Raw genomic sequence first — 15,132 nt, forward strand, 5'->3', positions numbered from 1 at the left:
TGTGATCAGTAAGTTTGTGAACGACACAAAGATTGCTGGAGTTGCGGATAGTGATGAACATTGTCAGAGAATACAGCAGGATATAGATAGGCTGGAACATTGGGCGGAGAAATGGCAGATGGAATTTAATCCAGATACATGCGAAGTGATGCATTTTGGTAGATCTAATGTAAGGGGGAGCTATACAATAAATGGCAGAACCATCAGGAGTATAGACACAGAGGGACCTGGGTGCACAAATCCACAGATCCTTAAAGTGGCAGCACAGGTGGAGAGGGTGGTGAAGAAGGCATATGGCATGCTTGCCTTTATTGGACGGGGCATAGAATATAAAAGTTGGCATATGATGTTGCAGCTGTATAGAATGATGGTTAGGCCACATTTGGAATACTGCGTCCAGTTCTGGTCGCCACACTACCAGAAGGACGTGGAGGCTTTGGAGAGAGTACAGAGAAGGTTTACCAGGATGTTGCCTGGTATGGAGGGTCTTAGTTATGAGGAGAGATTAGATAAACTGGGGTTGTTCTCCCTGGAAAGACGGAGGATGAGGGGCGACCTAATAGAGGTGTATAAAATTATGAAGGGCATAGATAGAGTGAACAGTGGGAAGCTTTTTCCCAAGTCGGAGGTGACGAGCACAAGGGGTCACGGGTTCAATGTGAGGGGAGCAAGGTTCAACACAGATGTCAGGGGGACAAAGAACAATACAGCACAGGAACAGGCCCTTTGGCCCTCCAAGCCCGCGCCGCTCCCTGGTCCAAACTAGACCATTCTTTTGTATCTCTCCATTCCCACTCCATTCATGTGGCTATCTAGATAAGTCTTAAACGTTCCCAGTGTGTCCGCCTCCACCACCTTGCCCGGCAGCGCATTCCAGACCCGTGATAGCCGTGTTAAACCTCTCTCTCTTCTCTCTCTCCCCCCCCCCCCCCCTCACATTGAACGTATTTTACACAGAGGGTGGTGGGGGCCTGGAATGCACTGCCAAGCAAGGTGATTGAGGTGGACACGCTGGGATCGTTTAAGACTTATCTAGATAACCACATGAACGGACTGGGAATAGAGGGATACAAAAGAATGGCCTAGTTGGGCACATGAGCGGCGCAGGCTTGGAGGGCCAAAGAGCCTGTTCCTGTGCTGTTTTGTTCTTTGTTCTACCCCAGTCCGATGCCGGCAACTCCACATCATGTTTCTCACTCCACAGACCTACATTTTTCCAGCATTTTCCGTTTTTATTTCTTCCAATTTCCAGCATCTGCAGTGTTTTACTTTTGTTTTAGTGAAAAATAAGTGGTTGGATTTGTGTTGACATTGGGACTGATGAAATGCTCATCACTTCCAAAAATGCATGATGCCAAAAGTTTATTATGTTATGTTCCCCAGATATCTTTTGTAGTTAGTGACCCAGGGTTCTGTCAAGAAACTTTTCCTTTGGCTGTTTAAGACTGCTGACTATTTCATTTATAGTGGCAAGCTGCAAAAGATAGGAAGAAAGCTGGTGAGAGGGTGTTGAGAAAAGGGGGAACAAAAGAGTTGAAAAGGAGAGGCTACACTTTGCTTTTAACCAAGCATTCTTAAGCTCATAGGAATCTGCTCTGCTTCTCATTCAAATGCATTTGTTTATGAAACAGTTTGCAGCACCAATGTGCTGACCCCGATATAATGGGCCAAATGGTCGCCTCCTGTACTGGATGATTCTGCATGAGGAGGATGTTATTTTTTTAATGTGGTATATTTAGTGGTAATTCTGTCCTGCCTTCACCTGTGCCATTTGAACATTAATGTTTCTGTTTGATTTAAGACACTCTGATTGTCTGGCCATGATTGCCATCAGTTGCTTCTGATGGTAATTCCTAAAGTTGGAAGTCCTTTTGAATTTTCAAGTCTCCGTGCCAGATTTTTTTCCTGAGTCTTGGGGCGACACGGTAGCACAGTGGTTAGCACTGCTGCTTCACAGCTCCAGGGACCTGGGTTCGAATCCCGGCTCGGGTCGCTGTCTGTGTGGAGTTTGCACATTCTCCCCGTGTCTGCATGGGTTTCCTCCGGGTGCTCTGGTTTCCTCCCACAGTCCAAAGATGTGCGGGCTAGGTTGATTGGCCATTCTAAATTGCCCCTTAGTGTCCCGGGATGCATAGGTTAGAGGGGTTAGTGGGTAAATATGTAGGGATATGTGGATAGGGCTTGGGTGGGATTGTGGTTGGTGCAGACTCGATGGGCCGAATGGCCTCTTTCTGTACTGTAGGATTCTATGATTCTATGATTCTTGCCCCAATGTTGACAGTTGTTGTAGTGCACCTACAACTGATGAACTTACAGAAACTGTCAGTCAAGAAGTACAACTCCTCCTCTTCCCACAGCAATTTTACTGCACTTCTGTTGACTATTACAGTTTAAGTAGTATATTTGCTGCTCTGGGTGTTCAGTAATTTAGTTGATTATGTCTAGAACGCACTGCCCGGGGAGGTGGTGAGAGAGGCATTTAAGGGGCATCTAGACGAATACATGAATAGGATGGGAATGGAAGGATACGGACTTCATAAGTGCATACGGTTTTAGTTTAGGTAGGCATCATGATCGGCACAGGCTTGGAGGGATGAAGGGCCTGTTTCTGTGCTGTTCTGTTCTTTGTTCTTTGTTCAGTCCAAGTTTTCCTGTTGGCAGCACATCATAAGTACAAACTAGGCTGGGATTCTCAGACTTGAGTGGTTTGGAAATCACTGCCATGTCTCATGAAAATTTACATGTTTGTCTCCTGGAAATTTGCAGTTTAAAAAAAAAATGTTCTAATTGGTCAAGCTGTAAATTCAGTAATTATCATTAGCTTACAAATGCACTATTTGCATTACCAAATTATAGCTTCAATTTATTGTTGATTTACCCAGCTTTTGAGAATAGAGTATGTGTTTTTACAGCAGCAAATTTGCAGCCTTGGAATAGCCATCTGAGATCATAAACTTAATACAGACTGGAATCAATTTGCAATCAGCTTAATCTCTCAATGGCAGTGAAGCTGACCAAAGCTTTTCTCATCAACCTGAAGTTATTAAAATTAATACGAGTATGCTTTTTAAATTAAAATTAATGTTGGACACTGAGGGAGAAGAAATTTTTTTTTGTGTGCTGAAATCAGAAATATTATGGCATTTTCAACCAAATTAAACATGTGGCAGTGATCTCAAAGAAATAATCTCAGACTCAGAACACTCAAACCACTCCGGCTTTTGATTCCCTTTGTGAGATTTTTGCTTTGCAATCGCTCTCTGAGAAACATTGGAGTAGAAGATTTCAGTTAACTTCAACTTGAAGCTTCTGAGCTTTGTTTTGTCTATGCCATGAGTGATGCCAGCTTTTATTGCTGCCATTCAGATTAAATTTTGCACGTTATTTTAAGTAAATCAGAATTGCTCAATGTTTGAGGGACAGTACACAAATCTCACTGAAAGAACGTTTTTCAAATATCTACTGAACACACCCACTGCTTCTAAAATCTCTGATATTAACCAAATTAAATTTGAGCGCAGTTATTTACAGTGAACATTGTAACTGATCATTTTCCTAAATGTAGGACATGCCACCGGCGTGGTAGCATGGGACCTAATTGGGAGAAAACATATGTGTCCTTCAGAAAACAAATACATCTGCCAAGTAGTTCCCTTTCTTTTCCCTCCCCTCCTTTCAAAAGCAAACAACAAGGCTCAGTTCCATGTCTGGCTGGTGTCCAGTCATTGCTGGAACCTGAACCTGCTGTGATTGTGGGCTTGCGAAATAAGCATCTTAAAACTGCGCATTGCTAATCTAGCAGTTCTTCCAATTCGAATGTGTTTAAGGTTTTCTTTTTGCTGGCGGGTGGCAATAAAAAAGATGGCAAAAGAAAATTTGTGATGATCACCAATGTATCTCCTTGTGCAATATTATCTAATTTAGTTTCTTTATTTCAGAGTTACCTTCCCAGCAGACACGATGTCCTGCTTGCAAGAAAAGCCACCAAAGGAATTGTGGAGCACGATTTTGTCATAAAAGGCATTCCTTTCAAAATGGTAGATGTGGGTGGTCAACGGTCACAGAGGCAGAAGTGGTTTCAGTGCTTCGATGGCATTACATCCATTCTGTTCATGGCTTCCTCCAGTGAATACGACCAGGTCCTGATGGAAGACCGGCGGACAAATCGCCTGGTAGAATCGATGAATATCTTTGAGACAATCGTAAACAACAAATTGTTTTCTTCTGTCTCCATTATTTTGTTCCTCAACAAAATGGACTTGCTTGTGGGGAAGGTGAAAACAGTCAACATTAAGAAATATTTCCCGAACTTTGAGTGGGACCCTCACAAGATGGAGGATGTACAAAAGTACCTGGTGCAGTGCTTCAACAACAAGCGACGAGATCGCACCAAACCACTGTTCCACCACTTCACAACAGCCATTGACACAGAAAACATTCGGTTTGTATTCCATGCAGTGAAAGACACTATTCTGCAGGAAAATTTGAAAGATGTGATGTTGCAGTGAAGAGACATGGTGAGATCATTGGACTTTGTGTTGCTCTTTGGTATTTCCTCCACCATCAGCACTGTGTTCATGAGCACAGAGTTGCTGATACTTTTGGTCATGGGTATAAAATAGACATCATTGATTATATGAAAGCTTGATGCTTGACAGCATCTTATTGGAAGTGCTTATAAGTGTCCTTTTTCAATTCTATATGAGAGCTCAGACATCAGAAGCATAATGAACAATAGGTTTAGACATTTGTTGCACTAAGGCCTCTTTTCTAATTGTGCTTGGTAAAGTTGGGTGACTGAATCATGTATTGTAATCTATTGCGTTCTACAAACCAAAATGGCATACAACTCAAGGGTGCTTGCATGGATGTCTGCATCAATTAAAGTTCAGGGAAAGTTTATTATCCAAGTTACTTTATGGACACTAGCACTCCCTGGAATTCAGCTATTTACGACTGCCACATACAAACTAGATCTGGTGTCTGAAATCACTCTTGGCAGAGAGTGGATGGCATACCCAGAAATGCTGATCCTCCTTTGCTTTATAGCTTTTCAGAGAGAATGCTGCAAGTAGCTACAAAAATGGCAATTACAACAGTGCTAATTTGGTAGACATTTGGGACTACAATGTAAAGGACCTGGCTTGACAGTTTATTTCATTGTTTGTGTAAATCTTTTCACAATTAAGTATGACTGCAGGGGTTTAGGGTACAGCCTGCTTTATTGTGAATGTGTTGTTACTGACAGCTATTGTCATTTCCGTAAAGTTCCTTTACGGCTATGTGTAGGGCATTCATAGAATGTCTTACAAGCGCTTTGTTTAAGCTTGGTGACGAGATGGAAATGCATGCTGTCTGGAGTGCTGTTCAAAACTCAGTTACATACCTGAAAACAAGTCAAAACCTCACTAACCGTCAGCATGTTGCGTATGAACTTTTGTTTTTCCAATAGATTCTCAGCAGAGTAAAGATTTTGAATGAAATATTAATCCAAATGTGCGGTGCAGCCTTTTGTAGCACAGCTGGTTTGGGATGTGAGTCACAGGTTGCTCTTTTGGAGTGAGTGGCTGCTGCCACCAACCATCCAAGAGGAATCGTGAAAACAGAACTAAGTGACGCAGATTCCAGTTGCATTTTTCATAGCACCGCCATTAGTATGATTGATTTGATCAGATGTGACCTAGAAAACCTTCCAATTCCTTCATCTAGGGTGTTTAGACTTTTGGCGAATTTTTTTTCACTCTCTCAAAATGGCGCATGTTTTTATTCCAAGTCTCCTACTGGTATATCTGGTTTAACTAAATATCTTATCATGCAGCACACTAAAAGGATAAATGCAGCAGGTTTAAATTGGAGATGAAAGAACCAAGTTTTTTTTTGATTTACCTGTAGTTTTAAGCACTTTCTTTGTTTAGATTTGCTCTGGCACTATTAGTTTGATCTTGAGCTTGTTTGATATTATTTCACTTTTGTGATCATTTCCTTCTGAAAATTCACATTTTCACTTCACTTGGAATTTTCTTACTACTTTAGCCACACTTTTTTAATATGGAAAATCATACTTAAATTCAGTGCTAAATTGTGTAACAAAAGGTGTAGCCTATACAGTAAAAAGTATTTTCAGCAATAGACAGCAACGCTTTACCTCATTGTTGTTGCTGTTTATTGCATATAGATTTAAACTGCCCTGTTACAAGGAAAGGATGAAAGGTGGGTTAATTCGTTAACCAAATCATTGGTTAATTTTTTTAACCTGAGTTTGAAGTCGGGTTAAACTGGGGGCAATTTGGCTGCACCCTGAGAGACATTTTTATTTGAAATGGCTAATGCGTAACGAAGGTAAACTGTTTAAAAAGAGTGGTTTAACACTAGCATTAAAATGACGCATTAGCCTTGCTACTCGGTGTACAATAGTAAGAACTATTGCTTTTTTAAAAACCAATTTTCAGAACTCAAGAAATTTCCAGTCAGTTTTAGTTGTGATATTCATCTGAAAATGACAAACTTACCAACCCACGCAATGTGATTCTCACGCATTCTTTTTCAGCTGCATGTCGATAGTGTTTGCTTTTTTATCATTACTTTCCACTGCACAATGTAAAGAAATATTTTCACAGGAAGTTAACCATTTAAAATGAATGGGAAGATATTTTCAGTTTTTAAAATTAATTCTCTATGATCTTCACATGAAAAGTAATAATTTCTCTCCTCCTCTTCTCCCCCTTTAATGATTTCTTCCTAGACTTAAAATTTTAAGAGATTCCTTGGGAAATGTCAGCAAAATGTAATTAAGAACCCAATCAGAATTAGAGAGTCAAATCTTTTCAGCAAGTCTTCTGTTGAAAGCTTGCTTTTTAAACTGATAATGTTTCCCATTTTTCAATCACCTTCATGTCTTCTAACCTTAGTCAAAGGATTATCCTGTACATGGCGTGCTCATCTCTGACCACTACTTGTAACATGAACTCGTTCAAATGTTTTCCTCTGCATGGTTTCAATCTTTAACTACCAAGAGAGCATGATGTAGTGTAAAACAAGCCAGAATTAATTTATCTAGAATCAGATGTCTGTATATTTATGTGTTTAGGGTTTGCACGATTGTATTATGTATAAAGTGCACTTAACCATCTTTGTAGCACTGAGTGAAGCGGACGTGGAGAATGAACCGTTTAGAATCAGTAGGGATTTTTTTGTTCTTCTCTTTCTCTCTTCCTCCTCTTGTTCCCACTAAATCCCAGATGCTTAAAACAGTAAATAGTCTCCCCATCTGTTAAATCCTCCTATTTTTACACTACAAATTGTTTGGAATGACCAGTTTTATTGGCAGAAAAATTTGTTCACAGTGGGGGCTTCATTTTGTGGTCATTACGCTGTGTCGTTCTTCCTTAGCCTCGTTCTTGTTTTTTAGGGTATATGTGTAAAACTGAGATGACATGAAAAGGAACATCAGGGCTTAAAGAATCACTTCTCGAGATGGTGTTTTTTGTTATAGTAAAGATAGATGGATTGACAAATATTTGACCAGTATCTAATGCCAACCTTTTGCAGTGCACTTTGTCATGTACTAGCTTTTTCAATTGCCTTCTCTGGTATGTTGTGAATGCGTTCCTTTGCTGTTGCAATACCAGCATTTCACTGTTGGTCTGTGCCTGACTTATCTGATGCAGACTGTTTTGTGGCACAATGTTTGCAGTATTGGCTGCTTTTAAGATAGTTTATTTTCCCTATTGTCTAGTTTGAAATTCTTCTTCCTTTTATGCCCACATTTTCTTTTTCCCTTTCCCCACCCAAAAAACGCTTTTCTCTGCAAACGTTCACTTAGCTTCCATTGCTAATGGCTGCTGTTGAGCCAAGTGACTTGGGGTAGAATTTCTGTGGGATTTCTTTTGAGCTCCTGCCTTAAGATCAATGGAAATCCTATAGAATTTGGCATAAAAGGCAGATAACACCATTTCACTGAAGTTGTATAGAGGATAATCTGGGAATCATCTGCTGAAATTCTATTCCATAGCTTCAGAGCGTGAAGCAAGATCCTTTAAGTTGCCTAAACTGTTTTCCTGTAATACTTAAGAACTGCTCAGCGGCAGATTCCAATTACAGATAGTTTTGCTAGCATAAACAGTTGAACATAGTTGAAACCTTATTACTTCATTGTGCATTCATTTCATTCCACAATATTTTGCTAGGTTTTGTTTACTGTATTTCATGCATTTACATGAAATTTGAATAAATTCTGCCATTGAAATTCAATTTGTTTATCATTTGCAGACATGTTGCAAAGCTTCTTGCCCTGCACGGTCCAATACTGCTCTCGCGATTTACCTCCCATTGGACGGAAACTTCCTGTCCCACCTGCCACGGGAATCATAGTGGGCACATCATGCAAAGGCCTATTGACCTCGGGTGGGATTTTCTGGCCTTGGGGCGAGTGAGGGCGGAAAATCCTGCCCATTGGTGTCACCTCTCCCGAGTCTAATTTTCGGTCAAAACAAGGTTGTTTGAAGTTATTCTGGAATGATATTTGTTAGGAATTGTATCATCCTGTTATGGGAGGTGATGGCCTAATGGTATTATCACTAGATCATTAATCCAGAAACTTAGCTAATGTTTGTGGGCCAGATTTCGAATCCTGCCACAGCAGATGGTGGAATTTGAATTCAGTAAAATATATCTGGAATTAAGAATCCATTGACAAATGAAACCATTGTCGATTGTCGGAAAAATCCATCTGGTTCACTAATGTCCTTTAGGGAAGGAAACCTGCCGCCTTAGCTGGCCTGGTCTACACGTAACTCCAGAGCCACAGCAATGTGGTTGACTCTCAACTGCCCTCAAATGGTCTAGCAAACCATTCAGTTTCAAGAGAAACTAGGGATGGGCAAAACATGTGGTCCAGCCAGCGATGCCCAAGTTGATTCAGTTAATTGATCTTTGGGATTGAAAAATACAAATGTTACCAGGATTTGTATCTACTTTACAGAAATGACCATCTTAATGCTGTCCAAGATGGAATTTTAACCACCTAGTTAGAGTGGAACTCTGGTAACCTTTTACAAATCCGTCAGAGGGCAACAAGCTGTCTTTTAACTGTTCATTAGTATCAGGTTAATGAGATTGCTCTCAACAGCACTAGTGAAGAACTGGCATGTATTTCCAAGGTGTTAAGTGCCAACCAATTTTAACTTTGTAATGTAATTAATAACACAGCTCACTTTGCAGTGGATATCATTGTACTGGAGAGCATTCAGAGGAAAGTGATATGTGATTCCACGACATAGTTGTGTTAAGTTGTGAAGAACAGGGTTGTCAAATTAATATCTTCCTTCCACTAGAGGAAAGTGTGAGCTCGGATTCAGATTTCTAGTTTTAATATGCTGAACGACATGGTCAGATGGTTTAACTTCAAACAGATCTTGGATTAAATTGTACAGATGATGTTTGAGTCCCCAAGAATTCCATCCTCCAACACTCACCAGCTGAATGTTGGATAAATAGAGTGGATGCTCAGTTGTTGTTATTATGATGGACTTGGAAACATAATGCAGCATGAATATCCGGTTAGAAAATTTGCATTTATTAGAGCACTTTTCACCCCCTCTCGTCATCCCAAAGCACAAAGTACTTTCAAAGTGTTGCTGCTGTTGTAACATTTGAAATGTGGTTGCCAAGGTCCCACAAGCAGCAATGAGATAATGACATAGTACTCCTCTTTTAAAGTGATGTTGGTTGAGGGATTTATATTGGTCAGGAAGGGGGTCTTTTGCATTTACCTGAGATAACGGGTGGGGCCTCGGATTAACAATTTAATCAGAAGGGTAGCACCTTTGGCAGTGCAACTCTCCCTCAGCACTGCACTGGAGTGGCTGTTTACACTTTTGTATGCATCTTTTGGAGTTTGAATCCACAGCCATCTGACTCTGAGAGCTACCACTAAACAGAACTGCATGTTATTGCAATAAATGTATAATTGGAAGTTTTGAATAAGTGCTTATTGTAAAGGAACTGTGCGTAGAGCAACCTGTATATCATCTGTGGAATGCGGTTGGGGTTGAGCAGCGTCTTAAGTTCTTTCTCCGTTGTCTTGGGGCAGGAAAGAAAAGAACAGGGTGTGGAGAAACTTCACCTTTGGTCATTCACCTGAGTGAATCAGTATAGTGCTGATCACCTGGTACATTCCATAGTTGTTTGTACTGGACTACTAGGTGGATCACACTGTGCTGCTTTAACCCTGTAACTGCAGAATTGTAAAATCTCTATAGTTGTTGAATTTGTACCAGCCAAATCCAGCCCAATGCGCTTTCAGTTTTAACAGTCATATCTCTGAGTAAAAATGAACAAATATAAGCACCAGAATATATGGCTGCCAGATAATGGCATGTTTTGAGATGCTCATATGCACTGATCATGAAAAGGATGGCAGTTTTATTTTTATATATACTAATTAGCTGCACATGAATTGCTTTGTTACACATCCTGTCTTGTGCTGCCGTGTAAAAGGGGCTGAAAACAACCTGCAAGGCAGCATGCACAGGATTCTGCATCAAGAAAGCAGTTGTGGAAATGTGTGTAAATTTCTTTCCTTGGTTTCACAATATTGAGTGCCTTTTTTTAAGCTCACAAGTCTCCATCCAAATACATGGAACGTTTATTTAGTTCAGTATTTTGTTCTTGCATGTCAGAAAAAAACATTTCCTGCCAGAAGGAAAAGCTTGCATTTATTTGGCGCCTTTTATTTCCTCAGGATGACCTAAAGTGCCAACCAATTAAGTGCTGTTTAAAATGTAGTCACTAATGTCAGGTTAGCACAACGCCGGATCCCACAAACAGCAGCGCAGTGAGGAAACAGTTAATTTTGATTGGCGGTGGTTTTCAAAGAGAAGTTGAGGCAGGACACAAAACTCACCACTATTCTCCAAATGGTGCTGTCAGATCTATTAATATCCCCCTGATCAAACGATCAGGCCTCTGAAAATGGCACCTCAGGAGATGCGGTCAGTGCTACACCTAAGTGGTTGATTTTGTTTGTATGTTTAGGGACTTGAATCAATCGACTGAGATGAGTGTGCTACCAATTGAGCTAAGGTGTGACTTAGTTAAGCATTCTTGTTAACCCTTGAAAACTGTCTAAAAGCTGAAGAACGCAAAGGAATCTTGCACTGATAAATTTATAGTGGTTCATTATGATATAGCAAATAGATACAAAACCATTACTGTCAAATGAATCCTAATCCCTCTGCCATTTTAAGTGAGGTTTTTGTATTGTGTCATTTGCAAGAAAGAGCTTGCAATTATAAAATCTTGTGCTGTTTACTGATGGGCACCTGTAGGCAAAGACTTTTAAAAAAGAAAGCAGATGTACTTGTTAAATTAAAAATTGCCTCCCCTTTTTCTTAAAATGATTTTTCCGTGAAAACTAATGGTAAACATGACTCTGTAGCTGAGTATAAAACCTGAGCAGCTGGTGCATTGAAGATAATCCACCCCAACCACTTTGTATAGAGAAATAAGTTTTTACATTTTAAAAATAGTAAAAGATATCTCAAGTAAAGGAACAAGATTTGGTATGAATTTTATACATGTTTTCTAATTGAGGCTGATTTACAGAATCATGCAGCGATCGTTAATAAATGAGCAAATTCAGAAAATGCTAAGGACATTCAGAGCACGTAGGGTCAGCTGTTGCTGCCTGACTTCCTAAAGAATAAGCAGATTTCACTTTTATATCTTGAGGAAAATCATTCCACAGAATCAATGTGGTGAAACACTTGTAGCATCTCATATACTTAATGGACACAGTGATACTAACTCTACTAAGCTTTACTCACCACGGTTTGAATTAGATACAAGTAAAGAAATGAAGACAAACCATGTAAACACTCGATGCCTTTGTTAACTGTATAAATTGTATTTTAGCTCAAATTGCTTTCTATTATGTTTTATGTATATATGACTTTATAAATATTAAAGTGTACTTTATGTGGATTGTAGTTGCCTGTATTTAATGTCCTCCATTTGTATAATTCTGTACTTTTGAGGTGCTGAATAGTGGGATATAGTTTTTTTTGCCAAACTCTTGACACATGGAATGCAATATTAGTTTAATCTGGAAACGGATTTCACCATATGCTTCAGTCCCAACTCACTAAACCTGCACCCACTCCAACCACATCCTCGATATATCACTCTGCAAGTACCCTGTAACCTGGAAAATGCTGTGTACTCTGTTTTGTATTCCAACATATTCTAAAAAAGTGTGTAAACTCTTGTACAATCTGATAATAAAAAAAATTGAAAAATGCATTCACTGCAGTTTAAAAAGTTGGCTCTCGCTTTTGCTGCTAAATGTTGACATTGTGTGATTGTCTATTTTGAATATTAGTAAAAAAAAAATTGGTGTATGTACATAGAAAAATAGAATCCCTACAATGCAGAAGGAAGCCATTTGGCCCATCGAGTCTGCACTGACTCTGTGATAGAGCATCTTACCCAGGCTCACCCCAGTCCTATCTCCTAACCCCACAGATTTACCCCAATAATCCCCCCCAGCCTACACATCTTGGGATATTAAGGGGCAATTTAGCATGACCAATCCACCTAACCTCAATCTTTGGACTGTGGGGGGGAAAGCGGAGCGCACAGCAGAAACCCATGAAGACATGGGGAGACTGTGCAAACTCCACAGTCACCCAATCAAACCTTGGTCCCTGGCACTGTGAGGCAGCAGTGCTAACTACTGTGCCGCCCCAGTACGAATCAAACTGGCTATGTGATCAGACATGTTGAATTGCTGCTTTTTGTCCGTCTTACCTTGTCTCTCCCCACCCCCCACCCCTCCTTGCGCCTCCTTCCCCTTCTCCCTCCCCACCACCCCCTCCATCTGTTTAGGATTCTCCAGGGCATGCACCTTCCTCAAAGGAAACGGCTGGTGCTTTTCCCCAGACTTTATTGGAGGCTTTCTCCAGTGTAGTGCTCTCTTTCTCCCCTTACCTCATCATTTGCCCAAGAGCATCATACCTTTAACGCCTTCTGGCAGCTGAGTCTAGTAAATAAGGCCAGACCCTGGTTCGTTCTCCAAATACTTATTGAATAGAAGAACAGCATTACTACTTCTCTTGCATTTTAATCCAGGCCCATCCCCACTTTATTGTTGAACTCTGGGGTTGCAAACTAACTTTTTGGCTGTTATGAAATTGTTTTAGACTCTCACGCACAAGCATAAATCAGATATCCCCTTACAGGATTGCCACAAAAGTGAGAAATGCCACAACGGTGTCACAAAAATGGTGCGCTTTTAAAAAAAAAAATGATTTAAGCAAATAGAAAATGTGGCGCTGGTAATGTTGAATTTGAGATGCAGGATGTTAGGAATATTTTTGAGTTGATGATCATCGCAATTCACGGAGCTTGATCAATTCCGATTGTGTTAGGGTGAAGGATGTCATTCCTGGAGAGTAAGAGGCTTCCCACTTTTTGCATCCAGGGATCAGCACCAAACACACTTAAATAGATTACCTAGTTTTCCCCTGCCTTAGTGATATCAACAAACCAAGGAAGATATCCCCAATTGCCCCAGTTATTAAGGGGAAGCTGGATAAGCATACGAGACAGAATATGTTAATGGTGTTAGGTGGGTCTTGACTCGTGTTGAGCACGAATGCCAGTATAGACCAGCTGAGCCGAATGGCCTACTTATGTGCAGTAGAGAAATAGTCAGATTCTGAGATATTTTTACTATCGGCTTCTGCCCTCTGATAATCAGGTGCTCCAAAGTTGGTGCATTTAAAAGAACAGTTCTCAAACTGGGGTCTGCAAACCCCTGAGGAATCTGCAGAGACTTTTCAAATTGTGAAAGCAGAGAGCAGGGCTGGCCTTACAAAGCACAGTAAGAAGTCTAACAATACCAGGTTGAAGTCCAACAGGTTTATTTGGTAGCAAAAGCCACTAGCTTTCGGAACAGGCTGTCCCTTCGTCAGGTGGGTGGGAGTTAGGTGGGTTCTCCCACCCACCTGACGAAGGGACAGCCTGTTCCGAAAGCTAGTGGCTTTTGCTACCAAATAAACCTGTTGGACTTCAACCTGGTGTTGTTAGACTTCTTACTGTGTTCACCCCAGTCCAACACTGGCATCTCCACATCATAACTTACAAAGCACAGAAGGTTAGGTGTGAACCATACTAAATGTCGCACCTAGGAGTGAGTGGACATGGAGGAGCACTGGGAGTTGCATGAAGATCACTATATCTGTAAGTAAATATCTTTAGTTAAAAGCAATATTAAAACATTCTTTGCATGCAGTACTTTAATGTGAATTCTATGGCGTTATAGATGAAGGTATCTCGTTCATTTGAAAAGGGATCCTTCAATCGAAAAGAAGTTAAAAGATGGAAATTTATGCACAGGAGAGAATTAAATTATCCACTAAACTTACGAGTAGCTTAAAATGGAAAACTATAAATAGATCCACAAAATCAAGCAAGCAATCTGAGAAAACAAGGAAAACTTTGTGGTAAGGAAAAGCTGGGAATGTAGAAAGACAAAGCATATACTGTTCATAGAGAAGGAAAGGAGAGTGCAGAATGCACTTGGGTGTAATGCCCACAAGTTTTTTTTCACAAAAGAGGAAGCATTCTTAGGGAAGATAGGGTTCTTAAATCTTTAGAAGTGATAAGAATCTTAGAATCTTCTAAGATTCTTATCACTTCTAAAGATTTAAGAACCCTATCTAGTCGCTAAGCAGGTTTCAGTTGTTTCACTATGAGCAGATTGTCGAGATATGAAAAGTTGTTTAACATCATGACTGGGGAAGTGGAGTAAGAACTATTCTTGCTAAGTGGTAGTGCCAAGACTTTAGGTGCTACAATTAGTTCATGCTTTGAAAGCATTAGTTGCTCCTGGCCAATGATCAAAGTACTCCATCTTATTCACCATTACTTCATGGACTATTAAATCAACCCGTTTTAAAAATTGTTCAGGGAATCTTCAGTTCAATTTGCCTAGGGATGTGATTAATTGAAATATCCAAAATATTGTGCAACGGTTACATTTGCAACTTAGCTTTATTCCCCCCACTGAACATCAAAATTTTAAGCTTCATTTCTGTTCCAGAGACTACGGTACTTAACCCAACATGGGTC

General features: G+C 40.2%; 1 protein-coding gene across 1 annotated transcript in view; it reads left to right on the forward strand.

Annotated features, from left to right (window-relative positions):
* The window catches only part of gna12a (guanine nucleotide binding protein (G protein) alpha 12a), a 90,740-nt gene extending 78,433 nt beyond the window's left edge, over positions 1 to 12,307 (forward strand). The window contains exon 4 of the mRNA XM_078240162.1: positions 3,939 to 12,307. Coding sequence (XP_078096288.1) covers positions 3,939 to 4,508 — 570 coding nt within the window. The 3' untranslated portion in view covers positions 4,509 to 12,307. The remainder of the gene's footprint in view (positions 1 to 3,938) is intronic.
* The last annotated feature ends 2,825 nt before the right edge of the window (positions 12,308 to 15,132 follow it).

This window comes from Mustelus asterias, chromosome 23 (assembly GCF_964213995.1).
Source record: "Mustelus asterias chromosome 23, sMusAst1.hap1.1, whole genome shotgun sequence".
NCBI lineage: Eukaryota > Metazoa > Chordata > Chondrichthyes > Carcharhiniformes > Triakidae > Mustelus > Mustelus asterias.